This window comes from Notolepis coatsorum (assembly GCF_963971535.1).
Source record: "Notolepis coatsorum genome assembly, chromosome: 18".
Classification (NCBI taxonomy): Eukaryota; Metazoa; Chordata; class Actinopteri; order Aulopiformes; family Paralepididae; genus Notolepis; species Notolepis coatsorum.
This window is the reverse complement of record NC_140182.1, coordinates 72,573,673-72,595,277: the sequence shown is the minus strand read 5'-3', so window position 1 is coordinate 72,595,277 and position 21,605 is coordinate 72,573,673. Positions and strand designations below refer to the sequence as shown.

General features: G+C 45.1%; 1 protein-coding gene across 1 annotated transcript in view; it reads right to left on the bottom strand.

Moving 5' to 3' along the window:
* LOC311245396 (protein tyrosine phosphatase domain-containing protein 1) overlaps positions 1 to 21,605 on the bottom strand; it is a gene marked incomplete at both ends in the record, with an annotated part of 58,943 nt that overhangs the window by 29,119 nt on the left and 8,219 nt on the right. The window contains 2 exons of the mRNA XM_084335239.1: positions 19,999 to 20,117; positions 21,239 to 21,319. Of these exons, the coding sequence (XP_084191365.1) occupies positions 19,999 to 20,117; positions 21,239 to 21,319 (200 nt within the window). The remainder of the gene's footprint in view (positions 1 to 19,998; positions 20,118 to 21,238; positions 21,320 to 21,605) is intronic.

Sequence of the window (21,605 nt, the reverse complement as noted above, 5' to 3'; positions counted from 1 at the left end):
TACTTTAATTACTGGCCATACAGTACATGGTATATCTGGTGAACACCCACACAAGAATACGGCAATGACAAAGAAAGTTCTAGTTAGAGGTATTTATTATTAGAGCAGCAACGGTAGGTTACAGATTGAGAATTATGATTGCGCTTGTAAAGCGAAGAACACTTAAAGTAGGTCAAGAGCGTAAGTCCATGAGAATAGTAAGATGGGTATAACTGACGCCACCTGTAGCATAATAATTACATAAGGCACACTCGTAGTCAGCTGGAGACACTAGGGGGTTCCCTCCGGTTGTAAGCCGGCAGGGTAGAGGAATGTTCGGGAGCAAAGTCTGGATCAACGCGGAATAACGAGGCTCCAGATACAGGAGCCAGTGCAATACTCCCTTGGTCCGTAGACAAAGCAACAGCTATACTCCAGTATGCACGACAGCATGGATGAAAGCTAGCCAGCCTCTGTGGTCCTAGAGGCAGGCTCGATGGTGCTCCTCACAGGGTAGATCCCACACAGCAGTGGGGTAGACGGTTCTCTGCTCCAGCAGCCACAGTACCAAAGCAATATAATCCAGCCGGAAAAGGCTCTGCATTCGCCGGTGTAGGTTCTCCGGTGTACATATCCAACGGTTCTCGTCTAGGACTCCTCGGGTGGTGGCGCGAGTTTAGGCCGCCCAGCCTGGATAAGTGCACTAGCTAGAGGTACGACGAACCGGTGGTAATGATGGTCACGGAGAACGGTAGCCGCACGATACACTATAAATAATAGACTATTACTTCACAATAGAATAAGTCGAACTCGACGATACAGCGTTAAACTCTGACACTTTAGCTATCTATTCGCACGCGGTTCTCAAGGCTCTATTCAGGGGCAAAGAGGCCCACTTCACGGCACGTTGTATCGTGGTGAAGGCTTCAACTTTTTGGATACTCTACTGCTGTATCCACCTGCGACGTATTTATACGTAAGGTGAATAATCTAGTGCCAACCTCAGTTCTGTCTCGTATTACTGCGCAAACCTGGACATGTTGAGACATGCCTTGGCGGTGGCTTTGAACTTGCCATTGGGGGTATGGCCGTTGGCGCCTAGGGGTCGCTGTCCAATAGGAGAACGAATATTATGGTCTGGCTTGTACCTAGGTAAAGGGATATTCCGTGTATATATACAAAGAATATACAAGGGGTATCAGACGATATACAAATATTATACAAGGTATCTCAAGTAATAAATATATATATTCGGTTTAATCTGACCCTTTGTAACACAATAGGTATGTAGAATAGCGTGGATTTTGTTCTACTACCCATCAAAGCATTTTCACTAGATGAACAACATACATTGTGTTCTCCACCTGATCTGAAATCAAATGATTGGCTGCATGTATGCATTCCATCATGTACTCTTAAAGGGGCACTTCACCCCGAGAAACAACTGTGGTTTATTTAGCACATAATCTCACACGTATCCCAAGACTCTAAACAGTTTGGCACACATTCATTTAGTTTGACCTGTGATGTCATCCGAGGACACTGAATCCTTGTGTTGTGTTAAATTACAGTTCAATGAAATGATTGTTACATCATTTAATCGAACTGTAATTAACACAACACAAGGATTCAGTGTCCTCTGATGACATCACAGGAGGAGATATTCAAACTCATTAACTCTCAAGCTAAATGAATGTGTGCAAAATAGTACCAGTGCAGAGCCTTGGTTGGGACATGTGTGAGGTTGAAGTCGGTGAAGTGCCCCTTTACGTTTTGGCGCCGCCAATGGAATGCTGAGCATCTTTTGAAAATTCCTAAATCAAACATAGACCGTTTATTGCCAATTTTTAGTCTTGGACTTAAATATAAATTGACTCGCTCAAGACTTGGTTTTGACAAGGGATGCACCGATACCGATTCTGGTCAAAACAGGGTAGCGGTTGTCATATCTATCTCTATCTCTCTATCTCTCTATCTCTCTGTCTCTGTCTCTGTCTCTGTCTCTGTCTCTGTCTCTGTCTCTCTCTCTCTCTCCCTCTCTCTCGGTCTCTCTCTCTCTCTCTCTCTCTCTTCTATACTTATTGTGTACATTGAAAGTATTTCCCATGCACCCTACATCTACCCGGCCACGCCCACTCCCGGTCACGCATATAACCATGCGGCATGGCCGTGCTTCACCCTTCCGAGTCTGAGTTTCATTCGAAAAAGTGCCGCGAAGCAAGACTCTTGCCAGAACTCATATAACTAGGGTTATAGGATAACCCCCGTTATATTTCGTTTGGCTACACATCTTGCTCGCTACTGGACAAGTGGGCAGAGCAAGGCGCGTAGGCCCGATACATGTACCTGCTGAGGCCCCCTCTACGACCACCAATAAAACAGGGAGGGTCCTGGCCCTCACACTCGTCCTAACGAGGAGCGGATGGATAGAACACCGACTATGCAGAAAAAGGGTGCAGTACCCAAAAAACGCATAAAGAGAGTAGACCGCATGAGAAAACCTGCGTCTACCTCACCACGCATCCCGCCCATCTAGCGACGGGATGCAGGGGAGGTTCCAGCCCCATGGACCGGACGAGAAACAGGGCTCTGTGTCAGGTCTGATTGATTGATTGAAAAGTTTATTAACAGATTGCAGAATGGGTACAGTACAGTACAGCTCAATACATACAATTGTTAAGGGGATGCAGACCAGAGAAAGACTTTCGTCTTGTTTACATCCGGGTCCACGAGCTAGAACCCGCCAAAGGGACCTGGCGAGGACAACAAAGCCACGGCATACGTGACCTCCCCAGGCGTTGCTTACGACACCACCTCCCCTTTGTCAGGATCACAGAATTCCATATTGCAAGGAATCGTTGACTGGAAGGTGGGGGTTCAGGATGAGCCCTGAGTCTCTGACGCAGCCGCCCTCCATCACTGGTGACAGGTTCCTTAGCAAGAGCAGAGCTCGACCGTCGCCTGGTGGACATCGGGCTGGACTGATCCGGTCCGGCGCGACCAGAATGAGTCTTGGGTCCCCAATGCTGCCACACCTCTTTTAAAACCAGTTACCCCAGGCGGGGAGGTACACGTTTTGACCGTAAACCACAGGGGGCACTACCGGGACAGACTGCCCAAAAGAAGCTCCACGGTGGCCCACCCGCAGGGTGGGGAAACCCCCCTGTGACGTACGATCTGTCTCGTCATTTCCCCCGAGAAATGTAGGAGACCCTCAAGCTGGCAGATTCCTTAACAAGAGCCTCAGCGGAGCAGAGCTCGACTGCCGCCTGGCGGAGACGCACTCCCTCCCTCCTGACGGCCTGTAGCTGTTCCGCAACCGTTCCTACTTCCGGGGTAGGCCTGATTGGCCGCGACGGCCACGTGACCAGGCGCGGCCACGCCCCACGGCAGAGGCCGCTGTGTTGACGCTAGGCTGCTGTGTTTCCTGGTTGTCGCGCTGCGGTAGTCAGTTAGTTCTGTGTTCCGTGTTGCAATAAACGTTCAACGATGTCAACAAAACGGTATCTTATTACGGCTTTCCTCCCGACGACAAAGAAGAGAAGGTGGCTGAAGCCTGAAGTTGATACAGTAAGTTTGATCGCGGTCTCGTGACCAGAATACAAAACATTACCTGTTGTTATTGTTAAGTCGCTATCTTGTGATAGTAACATGGTCGTTCTTAATGTAGCCTACTGTATATATCCACATGTGTTTGTACATATAACTGCATATAATCCTTTTACATATCTGTAGATACTACGCTATCTATATCTGTACATATCCCTTACCTACTCTTACTAGTTACGCTGCTGGCCAGTATGACTACCATAGTGTCTTTATACCTGCTGCATCAATGTACATAATAATACTACAACTCTGTACATACATATGATCTGATTAGCATTATTACTCAGTAGTACTGATTTATATATTTTAAACAATATAATGAATTAAGGTTTTATTTGTCACATAAGGTACATTACAGTGAAACACTTGGTTCTGTATGAGCCTCCTGAGATTGTGCTTCAGTTTACAATGTATTTTCTTTTTGCAGGCATGATGACTTCACCCCATCTGTACAGTCATTACAAAGGACGCACCACACTTACTGCTCTGATCGGTGTGGCTCCCAATGCAGTTATAACCTTCACCAGTGACCTAGGAAGTACCTCAGACAAGGCGATCACAGCTGTTCTCCCTGTTGTGTGTGTCTTTACAGGTTTCATTCCCCTTCATATAATAAATATCATTTACTTTTGGAAAACGTTGTTTATTTCTGCCGGGACCTGTCCTGTGCTTAAAGCACTCACTGGATGGGCTGGCTTCACAACAGCCCCGTCCAGGTATGTGTTATTATAGACCTTTGTTTGTGACAGTCTGCCACAACATTTTAAAGTGTGTGAAGAAACTTTGTGATTCAAGTGTATTGAATATCAGGTGGATGAGCCTAGATTTGTGAATGTCTTAAGATGCCATGTTTACCTGCACTTCAAGAGGTTTAATCGTCACATACAGTACATACACAATACATAAATGATGATAATAGTGAAATGAAGGTGGCCATGCCTGCCTTCGATTGTGCAAAAATACAATACAAAAATAGAATAGATTGTGGAAGTTAATAAATGAGACGAGCAGAAGAGTATGGAGTCTGCGCTTTACTTCAAAACAACTACTTGGCGACTGGCACGGCAGCAATTAAACCTCATAGCAAGGTCTAGGATGCCACAATTCAGTCGGAGCTTCATCAAAGTCAGGAGTAGCTGATCGATTAGAGGCATAATTCAAGCACCACAACACATGAAGTACTAGGGGTCTGTGTAGCAATGTCAAGGTGGTTTGGGCCTTGTTCAGCTCTTCGTTCATCCTCCACACTCGCAGGGAGCATTTGTTTTTTCCATTTGGTGGGAATGGGATAGCTGATGTGGTCGGGGAAAGCAGTGTTGGCCCAGCTGCTTTGCCATTGGGAAAATGCCACCCACAGACCCGTGAGTTACAGTTTGGGGTGAAGTCATGCCTGCAAAAAGAAAATAAATTGTAAACTGTGATATGAAGATGTAGCAGGTATATAAAATATACTAATGTTGTATTCCACAAAGATCCCTCCCTAACGTTATTACTTTAATTTGTTTATTATTATCTTTTATTCATAGTTTTTTATTTTGAAGCCGTCGTCACTTCCTGCCGAAGTGACGTATTTCCCCTTGCACTTCCCCTTTCGCGCCAGACTATCTGGAATGCTGAAAGGGCCTGCTAGCTGTTTTGGCGCCATCCTGTGGACAAATGATAATGGTGTTATCTGTATTGCCAACAGAATTAAATACTGAAATGGCCACGACTGAGTCTTCACTTCCAATGCACGACGACGACACAGAGGGTGACCTTAGACCAGTTACAGTGGTACCGTTGACCCGGATCGGAAGCATCAACACCAGCTTGATCACCGGAGGTTGCTGCGGACGTCAGAATCACAGAAGAAAAGGAGCTGAGTCATTGGAAAAATGCTGTGATCACTATAAAAAAAATTTGCAATGAGGATCAAGACTAGCTTGATTACCGGAGGTCGGAGGAGGAAGAGGAAGAAGAAGAAAAAAAAGTTCCCTTGGGAGGGTTGTGTCGAAGTGACTGTGTCACAGTTGAAAGGACATTGTGTTCTTTCTGAAAAAGGGGACATTGTGTTCTTTCTGAAAAAGAAGAGGATGTCCAGTGAATGTCCATTTTTCTGTCTCTGTTCTAGAGGACAGTGGAGGTTATTGAAGAGGACTGGTGATCAGTTTTTGTTTTTCTGTTTTTGTTAGAGGTGCTGAAGCATTTGGAGAATTTTTTTTGTGATTAATGGGACATGTATAATTTGTTTCCCTTCTTTCCTGATAGCTCGTTTTGTGGTGAGAGAAGGAAGATGGATCCCTATGTCGTGGAGGGGAGTTCATACATTTTTTTTGATATTGGTTTATATACATGTACATAGTATAATTGGGAATATGGTTATATGGCAGTGAGCAGAGCCTGGAATTTTGTTGTCATGTCACTGGAACTCTCTGCTTTGGTGCAGAGCTGGTGCCCTACAGTACAGAGTCGGGAACTCTCTGTCATGTCACAGGAACTCTGTGCTTTGTGCAGAGGCCAATTTTTTATTTTTTTTGATTTCACGCTCCTTGATTTCCACGTCCTGTGTTTGTATCTTACGTGTTTAGGTTGGAGGGCAGGTTGCCGTAGTTGCTGCAGTTAGCTCACACCGTGTGGTCAAGGGGCAGTATACTATAGTGACTGCGTTAGCCTTTGCAGGGCAGTGTACTGTAGCGGCTGCAGTTAGCTCACACCGTAGAAACCGACGTTGTCTAGGTCAATGGGCAGTATACTGTAGTTGCTGTAGTCAGTGCATATTTGTTTGGTTTGTGTACACTTTGTCTTGCACTGTGACACTGTAAGTGGCGTATTTGCCACATGTGTTCACAGATGAGGTATGGGATTCGAGTGGGCCGGGTAGGTTTGGTGTATAAGGCACCAAGCGATTCTAGGAGGAACATAGGACTGTACACCCTTTTGTTTTCTCTGAACCTGTTTGACAGGTAGCTTCTAGCTGATTCTGAAGATACGTATCTTCAGGTAAACCCGTGCCGGTTCTGACGTGGTGTTGGAGGTCCCAGTTAGTGTGTCCTGTAGGTTCGGGATTTTAGCGGAATTCAGGGGGGGAGTATGTAGCAGGTATATAAAATATACTAATGTTGTATTCCACAAAGATCCCTCCCTAACGTTATTACTTTAATTTGTTTATTATTATCTTTTATTCATAGTCTTTTATTTTGAAGCCGTCGTCACTTCCTGCCGAAGTGACGTATTTCCCCTTGCACTTCCCCTTTCGCGCCAGACTATCTGGAATGCTGAAAGGGCCTGCTAGCTGTTTTGGCGCCATCCTGTGGACAAATGATAATGGTGTTATCTGTATTGCCAACAGAATTAAATACTGAAATGGCCACGACTGAGTCTTCACTTCCAATGCACGACGACGACACAGAGGGTGACCTTAGACCAGTTACAAAGAAACAAACAAATAGATTTCTGTCTACTACAAGCTAAACATGTGATTGCTTTAAAATGGAAGGAGATTCAGAGACCTGACTCAGGTCATTGGATCAAAGAGATGTCTAACTTCTAGAAAGCACAATCTCAGGAGGCTCATACAGAACCAAGTGTTTCACTGTAATGTACGCGTACCTTATGTGACAAATAAAACAAAACCTTAATTCATTATATTGTTTAAAATATATAAATCAGTACTACTGAGTAATAATGCTAATCAGATCATATGTATGTACAGAGTTGTAGTATTATTATGTACATTGATGCAGCAGGTATAAAGACACTATGGTAGTCATACTGGCCAGCAGCGTAACTAGTAAGAGTAGGTAAGGGATATGTACAGATATAGATAGCGTAGTATCTACAGATATGTAAAAGGATTATATGCAGTTATATGTACAAACACATGTGGATATATACAGTAGGCTACATTAAGAACGACCATGTTACTATCACAAGATAGCGACTTAACAATAACAACGGGTAATGTTTTGTATTCTGGTCACGAGACCGCAATCAAACTTACTGTATCAACTTCAGGCTTCAGCCACCTTCTCTTCTCTTTGTCGTCGGGAGGAAAGCCGTAATAAGATACCGTTTTGTTGACATCGTTGAACGTTTATTGCAACACGGAACACAGAACTAACTGAGTACCGCGGCGCGACAACCAGGAAACACAACAGCCTAGCGTCAACACAGCGGCCTCTGCCGCGGGGCGTGGCCGCGCCTGGTCACGTGGCCGTCGCGGCCAATCAGGCCTACCCCGGAAGTAGGAACGGTTGCGGAACAGCTACAGGCCTCCTGACGGGTGAGGGGGGGTAACTACATTGGATTATCGATGAAACCTTACTTGGTCCCAAGAAGAGGGTCTTGTGTATTATTGGGTTAGGACATTTACTGTACATTGGAGGGGGTTGGGTTAGGACATTTACAGGGGCCAGTTTCAAATTGCAGTCTCCCGTAGGTGCTCTTTGAGAGTGGTTTTGAAAGTGGGTAGTGATTCACATTCCTTTACAGCTGTGGGTAGGGTGTTCCACATTGATGTGGCATAATTGCGAAACGTGTTTAGTCCCTTGACCTTTGGGAAGTATTTTGACATGTACATGGGTACCTTAGTCGTATAGTGTATCTTGTAGACCAGGCCCATTGCAAGTTGCTGTACTCTGTCGTCTACTCTGAGCCATCCTAGGTTGTCAAAGTGGGCAGGGGTGAGGTGGGTTCTAGGAGTAAGGTCAAGCAGTAGTCTGACCAGTTTGTTTTGTGATGTTTGTAATTTTGTTTTTAGTGCCTTTGAGGTGCTTTGGTACCAAGAGGTGCAAGCATAGTCGTAGTACCCTTGAATGAGGCGCTGGTCTGAAGAAACTCTGTGACGCGCGACAAGCACCAAGCACCAAGCACCCTTGTTTTCCCTTAGACCGTCTGGGGAAGAGAGAATAAGCTTGGACTGTCTCTTTTCCTCCAGAGTTGCGTCTCGCAGGGTCGTGGCTTGCACGAGAGGGGCCCGCCACGCCGCGAGGGCTCTCATGCCAGGCAGGAGGGGCGCTGGTGGAGCCCTGAAAAGGGCTGCTTCGTGGGTGGTAATGCCATTACCAAACTCGACACGACAGGAACACTATACTAGATATCTGTCTTAGAAACTGCAGTGAGCGACTTCCGGTATGAGAGCAGACGGGTAACACACGGGTGGAGCTCCTGGTCAAATGAGTGAAAAAACGGATAAATAGAGACCCAAAAAGTGATTAAAAATAAAAGATGCACACGAGAAGTAAGGAAGAGATAACGATTGTGAAGGAAAGAGAAATGGAGAACACACGAGAAGAGGAGAATTTGAAGAAACAGAGCCCCCGAAGCGAAGCCGAGAAGGGACAGGCGGAAGAAGGGGGAGGTCCCACTGAGGCAGACACGGGAATGACAGGATGAGACCATAACAGCGGCGATAAAACTGAACACGGACACGATAAGGAACGATATTGGGAAGTTACGGGATGAATTGAGGAAGGAACAGGAGGACTTCAGAGGTGAAATGAATACAGAACTCGAAAGGGTGTATGAGAAGATGGCGGAACAGGACAGAAATGTGACCGAGTTACAGACTAGAACGGCGCAAGCGGAGGAATGGAACACAGAGATACACGAGGTATTAACATGTGCGATTCAAAAACAAGAACAGATGGAGACAAAGATATTGGACATGGAGGGGAGGTCACGGAGAAATAACATCAGAATATGGGGATTGAAAGAAGGAGTCGAAGGGGAATCGGTGACCCAATATGTGGAAACGCTTATCAAGGAACAACTGGAGGAGACGGGACTGGAAAAAATGGAGATACAGAGGGCCCACAGGGCGTTGGCTCCGAGACCGAAACCGGACAGACCTCCGAGGGCGGTGATTATTAACTTTCTGAGATTTGAGATTAAGGAATTGATACTCAGAACCGCGTGGACCAAGAAGATAGAAATTGAGGGGATAAGACTGTCGTTTGATCACGATTACTCGACAGCGGTAGCAATAACACGCATGTCCTACGCGGGACTGAAGAGAATTCTGAAAGAAAACGGAATGAAATTCCAATCACCCATGACCTCGCTAAGGATTCACTGGAAGGAAGGGACGGTGACGTACGCGACGGCGCGGGAGGCGGCGGAGGAGATGAGGCGACGGGGGATGCAGATGGAGGAAGGACGGAGAAGGAAGGGGACAGGAGGGACAGACGCTGAGCCTGCAGCAGAGATTGGAGAAAGCACGCAGATGGACCAGAGTAGGAGATCGAAACCCGGGAGAGGAGGGAGGAGAGAGGAGAAGGCCGAGGTGAGACGTGACAGACCGAAGGCGGAGACGGACGAGGAGGCCAGAGACGGAGAAGGAGGGGAGAGGAGGCGGGAGGAGACGAACGGATGAGTACACGCACAAGAGATTGAAAAAACTATCCAAATAGAGACAAAATATAGAAACTGAAATAACATATACATAAACACACATTCCCAGGTAGAGGCAGGATATAGGAACGAACATAACGTATACATGGACACATAATACACATGCTGATGGAGGAAATAAATGGAAATATAATTAGGTATGATAGACGGAACACAGAACATACTGAAACAAATACACATGCTGCGAGTAACACAGTTGGAAGGGATTAAGGGGATAAATGGACATCACATAGAAAATAGAGGGGAGGAAAAGAAAGTAAAAAGGGATACACAGAAGACACCACACACGGGTTTGGGAGGAAGGAGGGACATTGGAACATATGAGCCACATTGAGAGGGACCTAGGAAATGGGGGTCTTTGATCAGAATGAAGGACAGAGCGCTTTTGACCAGGAGCTCGACCGCAATAAAAACAGTAAGAAGGCTGGACAAATATGACGAGCGGTTGGGGGTAAAGGTTTCAAACCCCCAAGCCGTCAGGAGGAGGCCTCTCACTAGGAGAGCAATTACTCCTCACCCACCAGCAGGGGACAGGGGGGGACACAGGGACCCCCCGAACGCCTTGGGAGCACTTTATGTAAAGTTTATGTTTTTTATTTATGTTAATCATTATATGTATTCGGTGAAGAGAGCGGAGGCTACAACCGGAGGGGGGAATGAATGTGACATGGGGGGGACTGACAGACGAAAGAAGAAGAAAGATGACAATGGTTAAAGGTATAAAAATGATGTCGTTAAACGTTAATGGAATGAATAATACGATAAAGAGGGGCAAAGTTATGTTGAAGTGTAAAAAAAGTGAGATGGAAGTGATTTTTCTGCAGGAGACACATTTGGTAGCACAGGATCATGAGAAACTGAAGAGATTTGGATATGAAAATGCATACTATAGTTCCTTTAAACGGTGCCTGAGGAGGGGAGTAATCACGTTAATCAAAAACAGTCAAATTTGAATTGATCAAGGAAGTAAGAGACAAGGAGGGAAGGTTTGTTCTGGTGAAGGGAAAAATGGAGGGTCAAATGATTACGTTAGTGAATGTTTATGCACCCCCAGAGAGTGAGAGGGATTTGTATGAGACCATTTTTGATATGATAGTGATGGAACTAGAAGGGATATTGATATGCGCGGGAGATTTTAATGTAGTACTGAATCACGACCTAGACACCACGAGTACTAGAAAAGGACGGGCACCAATCAGTAGATATATGAATATTCAGATGACGGAAATGGGAATTACAGATGTTTGGAGGGGGATGCACGCCATGGACAGGGAATACACACATTACTCACACCCGCACGTGACATATGCGAGAATAGACTACTTTTTGATGATGACGGGGGACAGTTACAGGGTACGGGAGAGCAGAATAGGAGTAGCGGACATATCGGATCACAGTGCCATATATCTTTTTTTTTTGATCAAATTTTTTTTTATTATTAATTACATGAAACAGGACAACACAATAACCACAGTAACAAAAAACATAACTTCACAGGAGAATAACAACAATAATACAGAATAATAAATTATAAGACAAAAAGAAAAAGAAACAGCGTCCAACCTATCAAATATAGGTGGCTACTTCAATAACAAAAAGGGGTCTTCAAGACATGGCAACCTTTCCCCACCTTTACAAAGTGGAGTGACTTAAAAGATTGTTTATGAGAGTGTTGTCGCAGATTTACTGTAGATAGCCTAGGTCCCTTACACATGTTCAAGACTGCCAAACTCGCAGACGGTAAAGTGTAAGAAGAAAGAAATTCCTCTTCCAAGTTGGTTGACAGGTCAATCAGTCTGCCAATATTAGTCCCTTGGGGAGATGGCATGTGAATTGACATATAGCGCAGAATAGCTAAATACCAACCCCCCCTAAAATCCCCCCAGCCAAAGTTAAGAAGGACAAGACAAAAACCAAGACAGACAAGACATTTCCTCCTCCCCCTCCCCAGAGACCGCCGGACCCCCCCGATCAAGCACCCCAACCCCGCTCAGCCGCACACGGCGGTCTTTACCTTCTCAGCTGCTGCGAACCACAGGTCAATGCCAGCCTGCCCTACCCCAATCACCCGAGCCGTGGATATCTCAAGATAAATCACATCCAATAGAGTTAGGGACCAGTTGATCATTGTCAGCTTCTCAGGCTCCTTCCATCTCATTGCTATAAGCTTCTTCGCTGCTGTGACGCCCGCTAGGACAACCCTTTTCAGTTGTACGGACGCGGGTAGTGTCGTTATATCGTTCAGGAGTAGCGTAACAGCTGTGAATGGGATAGTTAAGCCACACAGATCTGAAAGTTTGTCCGTTATTGACCTCCAGAAACGGGCCACTGGTGGGCAATCCCAATACATATGCATATAAGTGCCAGTGGCCTTTTGAGAGCACAAAGTGCACCGAGAGTCGGTTATCAGTCCCATAGCAAATAGCTTCCTAGGTGTAAGATAGGTCCTATGAATATAATTAAAATTAATTTGCTGGTGATTGGGGTTGCGGGAAGATAATGCCACATTTGCCCAAACATCATCCCAGTCAAACTCGGGGTCCAACTCCGGGATATCCACACGCCAGATTGTATCCAATGATAAATTTTTATACGTGGATTGAATTAAGAGCGTATAAAAGTCTGAGACAAACCCCCTGGATGTCGTTCTGTCCACTATGAGCCTGAGGAAGGGGTGTGGTTGCAAAGCTTGAGCCCACGGTACGCCATGCGCCCTCAGTGCTGACCTTAGTTGAAGGTAAAGAAAGAAGGACTCGCCGGGAAGATCATAAAATTCTCTTAAGTCCTGAAACGCACGGAGGCCGTTCTTATCATAAATATCCTCCAGAGTATGCACTCCCCTCCTTTGCCATTGAGGAATATTAACCGGCTTGTGTCCAACAAGTAATTGCTGGTTATTAAAAATTGGAGAGTCCAGGTGCCAAGGACATTTAACCCCACACGACCTCTGTACATTACGCCACGTTTGGATCACGTGAGTAATGATCGGTCCATACCTCAGCCGGCATTTCGCAATAGAGACAGTGGAGTACACTACATCCTGCAATCTTAGCGGAGACACCGCCGCCGCTTCTAAGGAGCGCCACGATACAGCCTCTACAGGGTCTAGCCAGCACATCAGAGGTCTCAGTGAAAAGGACCAGAAATAAAGTTTAAAATCAGGGATTGCGAGGCCCCCATCTTGTTTCCTACGTTGAGTAGTAGCCCTTTTGATTCTCGGGCGTTTGTTATTCCAGACAAACTTAGATACCATCGATTGTACCTTGCGCCAGTGGTCTATTGGAGGGGGCAGGGGGAGCATTGAGCTAATAAAATTTATCCTAGGCAGGATGTTCATTTTGACTATGGAAGCCCGGGCTTGTAAGGAGTTAGGAAGGGACGACCACCTGTCTAGATCCTGGCGTATTTTATCATAAGTACCCGTGAAGTTGTACTTAGTAGTTTGGTTCAGCGTGGGGAATATCTCTATGCCCAGGTATTTAAAATGTTCTACTATGGGGATATCAGCTGGTAGTCGTACCGCCTTGGCCAGTTCATTAAGAGGTAGGCAGGCTGATTTGTTCCAGTTAATCTTAAAACCTGACAATTTACCAAAGTCGTCGATTATCCTCAATAATTTTGTGGCCGACCGGGAGGGGTCGTCCATGAAAATCAGCAGGTCATCCGCATAGAGAGCAATTTTGTGTGGAGTATTGTTGACCATTATGGGGACGATGTCCTCCGATTGCCTAATAAATTGGGCCAAAGGTTCGAGGGAAAGCGCGAACAGTCCCGGGCTCAGAGGGCAACCCTGTCTAGAAGATCTGGAGACTGGAAAGAGTGTGGAACAGTTTTTGCCTGTCAGTATCATCGCAGACGGCGAGGCATACAGGACTTTAATCATATGAATAAAACTCTTTCCAAGACCCATGACCTCAAGTACCTTCCACAGGTATGACCACTCAAGTCTGTCAAACGCCTTCATGGCATCCAAAGACAGAACTGTGGATGGAGTTGTATTGTCTTTACTGTTATCGATTACATGCAACAGCCTCCTAAGATTATCTGCAGCCAGACGCCCCGGGATAAAACCAGTTTGATCGCAGTGTACCAATACAGACATAAATCTCTGCAGGCGACGGGCCAGCACCTTGGCAAACACCTTTAAATCGGCCCCGAGAAGACTCAAGGGTCTATAGCTACCACAATCATTGGGATCTTTGTCCTTTTTGAGAAGTAAAGAAATCAACGCCATATTGACATCTCTTGAGAACTCCCCTTGTTCGATAGCGTAATTGATCATATCGAGCATCAATGGACCCAGTTGGTCCCAGAAAGCTAAATACACTTCGGGTGGAATACCATCCCAGCCTGGCGCCTTACCCCTCTGCATTTCAACAATAGTCTCCCTCAATTCTACGAGAGTAATCGGTCTCCCCAGTTCCTTGGCCTCTTCCTCAGAAATGTGGGGTATCTCAAGCCCGCCAATGAACGATTCAAATCTAGAGTCATCCAGATTACCCTCTGAGCTATATAACTGTGAGTAAAACTCTTTAAAAGTGTCATTGATCTTTTTCGAATCAGTAGTGACTGCACCCTGGCTCGTCCTAATCGAGGGGATATCTGAGAAATGATCATTTGAGCGTATTTTCATTGCCAATAGATGGCTAGGTCTGGAGCCGTGAAAATAGTAATTTTGTCTTGTCCTATGTATTAAGAACTCAGACTGTTGTTTAAGTATGGAGTTTATTTCTTTTTTGACTATCTTACGTTGTGTGTTTAGTCGTTCATTATAGTCAGTTTGCAAGGATGCGTATAGGTCCGCATATAATGATTCCAGTCCTTCTAGCTTTTTTGACCGGGATTTTCGCAAATTGGAGGCAAATAGTGTGACATGACCCCTGATGAATCCTTTCAATGCGTTCCACAGGACCCTAGGGTCTTCTACCGTGCCAACGTTGATCTGCAAAAATTCAGCTAGTTTACTCCTGAACTCAGAACAGAAGTCATCGTTCTTTAGCAAGGTCGAATTAAAACGCCATCTGGGAGCTCTTGCGGAGAGCCTGCCAAAGGTTGCCGTAAGGAAAATCCCCTTGTGGTCTGAGAGAGCCAAGGGAACCAATGAGACATCGAAACTATCAAACATATTAGGGGACGCGAATGCATAGTCAATTCGAGAGAAGCTTTTGTGTCTGGCTGACAGGTGAGAGTAATCTCTGAGGGTGGGGTTGCATATGCGCCAGAGGTCTGTGAGCCCCGTGTCTTTGGCCCACATCCTGAGGGCCTTAGAGGCCCGTTTCTGGTCGCTCGTTTCAGAGGGCCCGGACCTATCCATCTCCGCATCCCAGCACGCATTAAAATCGCCACCCACAATGAGAGCGTATCCATTAAGTTCCAACATATTCTTCGTGATTGTATTATAGAACGCTGAATCAAATGTGTTAGGAGCATACAATGCTATTATAGCCATCTTCCTATGCAAGAATTCAACTTTTGCTATAGTAATCCTTCCCTCCGTGTCCGACCATACATCCAAGATTTTGATATCAAGGTTACGTCTTGTAACTATGACTACTCCTTTCGTCTTATCATCGGCTGAGGATGAGGAGATAACGTGATATTGCCGATTTGCCAGTCTTGACACGTCACCTACCATTAAATGCGTCTCACTAAGGAGAGCAAGGTCAATATTTCTCCTCTTCAATAGCCAAAGGACACTGGCACGCTTGTGTGGGGCGTTAAGCCCTCCTGCGTTCCAAATTAAAATATTCAATTTAGCCATGGTCGAGCTTGTATAAGTGCGTAGAGAACATACCCGTGCAGCCAGGCTGAGTACAGAGGTGCCGATCCCGGCGGGCCCGGACGGTCAATCCCAGGAGTTCACAGTGCCATATATCTGACAGTAGATCTAGAAGGGAGACGGAGGAACACGATCTGGAGACTAAATGTAGGAATATTAAATAACAAGGGGGTGGTGAGTCAGATCAAGGAGGAGATAGCCAGGTATAAGGAAGAAAATGACAACGGGGCGGTAGATCCGAACATTCTATGGGACACACTGAAGGTGGTGATAAGGGGGAAATTGATGGAGAAGACAGCAATGCTGAAGAAGGCCAGAACGGAGACATATCACAATCTGATAGGGAAGCTGAAGAAGCTAGAGGGGAGACACCAGATATCAAAAGAACAGGAAACGCTCGGAGAAATCAAAGAAGTAAAGGCCAGGATAAATAGGGAATTATTGACGGAAATAGAAAAGAAAGCGAGGTTCATGAAACAAACGTACTATGAAGGGGGACCAAAAGCGACCAGACTGTTGGCTAGGAGAATTAGGACGCAACAGAAGTTGAACACGATACACACAATAAGGGATACAAAGACTAATGAAATATTGAGAGACCCAGCCGAAATAGAGAGGACATTTAGAGAATACTATGAGAAACTATACACACAGCCAAAAGCAGCGGGAGAAGAGGAAATAGAAGCATATCTGGAGAAGCTAGAGTTACCATCGATAGGGAAAGAACAGAATGAAGAATTAAATAAAATAATTACGTAACGAGAACTGGAAGAGGCAATTAGTAGAGCTAAAAACAACAAATCTCCGGGGAGCGACGGATTCCCATCGGAATTCTACAAGACATTTAGAACGGAATTAGCACCCATGTTAGGGGCGGCGTTCAGACACACGATGGAAGAGGGAAAAATGCCCCCCTCGTGGAAGGAAGCCATAATCACCACGATACCGAAGGAAGGGAAGGATAGAGAATTATGTAGTAGTTTCAGACCTGTGTCCATACTCAACGTGGATTACAAGATGTATACATCGATAATATCAAAGAGATTTGAGACGTTTATGCCAGACATTATAGATGAAGATCAAACTGGATTTATTAAAGGGAGACAGAAGCAGGACAACGTGAGAAAGACATTACACATAGTAGAGGAGATACAAAAACAAGGTGGTAGCGCGGTACTGATTAGCCTAGATGCAGAAAAAGCATTCGACAGTGTGAGCTGGACATTTTTATATAAAACATTGATGAGGTTCGGACTGAACGGGAGGGCGATGAAGATGATCAAGGCGCTATATCAAGAACCGACAGTGAGGGTTAAGGTGAATGGCAGCCTGACGGATAGAATCAGATTAGAGAGGGCTACCAGACAGGGATGTTGTCTCTCACCAACGCTCTTCGCCGTTTTCATAGAACCACTGGCACAACTGATCAGACAGACCGAGGACATTAAGGGAGTAAGGATAAAGGGAACGGAATATAAACTAGGCCTATTTGCGGACGACGTGATAGTATACATGAGGCAACCAGACAAGAGCTTCCCGGCACTGATGGATCTACTGAAGGAATATGGCCACTACTCAGGATACAAACTAAACGTGACAAAGACACAGACCTTAGCATGGAACTATACCCCAACGACGGAAATTAGGGAACAGTACGGGATAAGATGGGACATGGACAAGATTAAATACTTAGGGGTGAACATCACGAGAGGGGTGGGGAAACTGTTTGAGGCGAACTATACACAGATAAATCAGAACATCAAGAGAGACTTGGAGAGATGGACAGTAATGCCCTTGGACTTCAATTCAAGAATAGAGGTCATTAAAATGAACATACTAGCAAGGTTACTGTACCTGTTCCAATCACTACCGATACAAATACCACAGAATCAATTCAGGGAGTGGGACAGACTGATATCGAGGTTCATATGGGCGGGGAGAAGACCACGGGTCAGATATAAAACACTACAACTACCAAAGGAAGAGGGAGGGATGGCAGTACCCAGCCTACAAGATTATTATTATGCAGCGCAACTGAGAGCAGTGACGTGCTGGTGTAACGACAAATATGAGGCAAGATGGAAAGACATTGAAAAAGAAGGGGAGGGATACAAGGTACAAGCTCTGGTGGGAGATAGGGAACTGTTCAAAGAAAAAGAGGGACTGTTAGATCCTATCACCAAATGCACCTTGACCATATGGAACAGAGTAGTAAAAACACACAAATTAGAGAAGCAGTCAGGGGTTCTGAGATGGATAGCACATGACAAGAGATTCAAACCAGGGAGGCTGGACCATGGATTCAGGAGGTGGGAGAGGGGGGGGCAACAGCGATATGCAAAATGATAGAGAAGGGGGAAATGCAAACACTACAAAAATTAAAGGAGAACTTTGGACTAGAAAACAGGGACCACTTCAGATATCTACAGATTAGAGATTACTATAATAAAGAAATAAGAGGGGACAAGGAAGAAGAACAGAATGGAATAATTAGGATGATAGTAAGGGCATACGAAGGAGGGAAAGGAAGGGTAATATCAGCACTGTACCGGGCTATAATGACCAGCAAGGGACACACGACCGATTATATAAGGGAGTAATGGGAGAGAGAACTAGAGATAGGAATAACAGGGAAGGAATGGGGGAACATATGCAAGGTGCAACATTCAACAACAGGATCGAGGATATGGAAAGAGTTTGGATGGAAAAACATAATCAGATTATTTATAACCCCAGAGCTGAAGGAAAAATATGCACCAACACAAAGAGCATGCTGGAGGATGTGTGGGAAGGAGGGGGCAAATCACACACACATATTCTGGGGATGTCAGAAGCTGAAGGGGTATTGGGAGGAGATAGGGGAGGCAATGATCAGAATATTAGGATACGGGTTACCACAAACAGGACTGGTGCTTTACTTTGGAGACCTGACACACGAGGGAATACAAGGGGGGGACAAATATTTAATAAAGATAATGTTGATAGCGGCCAGAAAAGCAATAACAAGACTGTGGTACAAAGAAGACCCACCGACAATAGCACAATGGGTAGGAATAGTGGAGGAGATACAGGATATGGAGAGGATAACACACATGCTGAGGTTACAGGAAGAGAAATTTGGAGAAAGATGGGAAAAGTGGGAGGATTACAAGGGGAACGAAAACGACATCACAGAGGAAGAACCAAATGCATCACAAGAGGGCGAAGGGTAAAGGAGGAAAGAGGTTCAAGGAGGGTCTCTGAACCCATGTCACACACTTTTGACTTAGTTAGCATTTTCTGATTTAATTTTTAATTTTTTGGGGTATTACAATTGTATTATATTTTTTGTACTTTATCATTTATGTCTGTTTAACAATGTTGTATTATGGGTTCCATTTTTGTGTAAGTGTTGTTTGTCTATAAATGTTAATAAAAATGTAAGTTTAAAAAAAAAAGAAACTGCAGTGAGCATATGAGCAAACCCTTTCGAATGAAAGAACGAGGGAGGGTGAAGCACGGCCACGCCGCATGGTTATATGTGTGACCGGGCGTGGGCGTGGCCGGGTAGATGTAGGGTGCATGGGAAATACTTTCAATGTATACAATAAGTATAGACAAGTTCGTCCAGTAGCGAGCAAGACGCGTAGTCAAACGAAATATAACTGCTCTGCCTGTCTGACGATTCTCTGTGCTCTACTCCGTCGTGACACCTGCCTGGCTGACTATCCCGTACCTGCTCTGACCCCCGTCTGTCTGACTCTCTTGCCCCCCTGTGCACACCCTGGTCAATTTTGAGTATCTCCCCATGTGTATCGACCCCTGCCTGGACATTGACCATCCTTATTAAAGCCATTTGCAGGGCGCCCCAGTGGCAAACCCGGGTTCGACTCCCGAACCCGTCGTTATTTGCCGAATGTCTCCCATTCCTCCTCTGTCTCTCCCTACTGGACTGCCCAGTAGAAATAAAGCGATAAAAACGCCAAAAAATAAATCTTAAAAAAAAAATATATATATACCCATTTGGGTTTTATCCAGACCCGTCTGCCTTTTCTCTTTGTCTGCATATTGGGTTCCAAACTATCAGGTATCAGAGAAGTTCCGCAATACAAAAATCCAAGAGCCAAGAACCAGGTGTAATATGTCAGAAATCAAAGCACTTTAAACTTTATGTCATTTACTTGTGTTGTGTAAATGAATGATGAATTAAATTATGTAGATGTAAAAAATAGGTATGTAGAATAGTGGGTGTCAAGTCTTACTGTTGTTCTCCATGAAGGTCTGTGGGGAGTAGGAGAAGCCGCTGCCTGGTTCCAGCGGGGGGCCACAGTGGGCGTGCTCCCCAGGGAACTGCATGTTGAGGACGGACCTGACGTTCAACCTGGAGGAGAGGAGATGAGTATGGTGATGGCCGTCAGAAATGTGCATCATGGAAATAATTCAGATTCTAAGTGTTATTGGCCATATTTATTGTAATGTATAATATAACTGATAGGGCATGCAGACCATTATCTGCACCTTTGATTACACTGCCTACTTGCTCACATGCATATATTCAGAGTTAATTACATTGTTTACACTGCCTATTTTTTACTTTCCTACTTTATAATAAATGTATTGCCTGTATTTATATCTTCTACTATTAACATGCCCACACCTGTACCTCCCCTCCCCCTACCCTCTCCCCCATGCTGCCATGTTGCCTGAATTTCCCCAAGGGGATCAATAAAGGAATATCTTATCTTATCTTACTATTTGTTCCTCACATTTTAACTGCATGTTGAGGACGGACTTGATGTTCAACCTGGGAGGAGAGGGTCGTATGGAGATGGTTGTCAGGAAAGGGGGGGGGGGGGGTTGTTGAACAGGACGCGTCTATACTTTCCGTAGCCGCATTTCTGGCAAGACGCTCTCTGATTAGCCGACGCCTGTTTCTACACTGGTTAATTTTAGGCACTCTTTCGAAGTTGGTTAACAGTGGCCAATCAGAGAGCGTCTGCCAGAAATGCGGCTACGGAAAGTATCGACGCGAACAGGACACACATGTACACATAATTATGCACTGACAAATTGTGAGTAGGCAAATCCTAGGGGGCGACAGTGGCTCAGGAGGTAGAGCAGTCGTCTGGTAATCGTAAGGTTTAAAAAAGGGTCTGACAATTGGGTAGAGTGGAGGGACTGAGAGACCCATGTTACTGACCAGACACTCTATATCAGTGTTGGCTGTTGGAATGTAGAGCTACTTTAACAAACATATACCACTTACAGCACCTTTAACTTACGTGTTCTTACGTAAATGTAATGCAGTACCCGTTGCTTTGTTTGTAAGGGTATATAAGACACCACCCTATGTCATTTGTTACCACTTCTTTCCTCTCCTCTTCACTTCTCTCAGATATCAATTAAGTATCCCTTTCTCATATCAAATAAGATATCCTCGATAGAAAACCATCATTACACAAAAACATCATCATAACAGCAGAAATATTGTATAGTAATTACCGTTGAAACTGCTTTATGATATTGTATTTCTTGATAAGATGAGTAGACGGTCGCGCCATGGCAACAATGTCATCAGTCACCCTGTGATAAGAGCAGGTTCAGGATCAGTAAATACCCCACCCCACAAACCATTGTTGACACCTCAGACAGCACATTACAGAATACAAATCAATAGGGGTGGGCAGGGGAGGAAATTAGGCCACTTTACTCGCCAAATGCGAGTATTTTTTACGTTTGGCGAGTGATTCATGAAGACCACTCGCCAGTCTGGCGAGTATACAAAAAAAAACATTCTGCAATCACTGCACTGGCAAACGGTGCGCGTCTTCTGAGTGCTCGCTTTAGTTGACAGTGCCACGAGAGCACT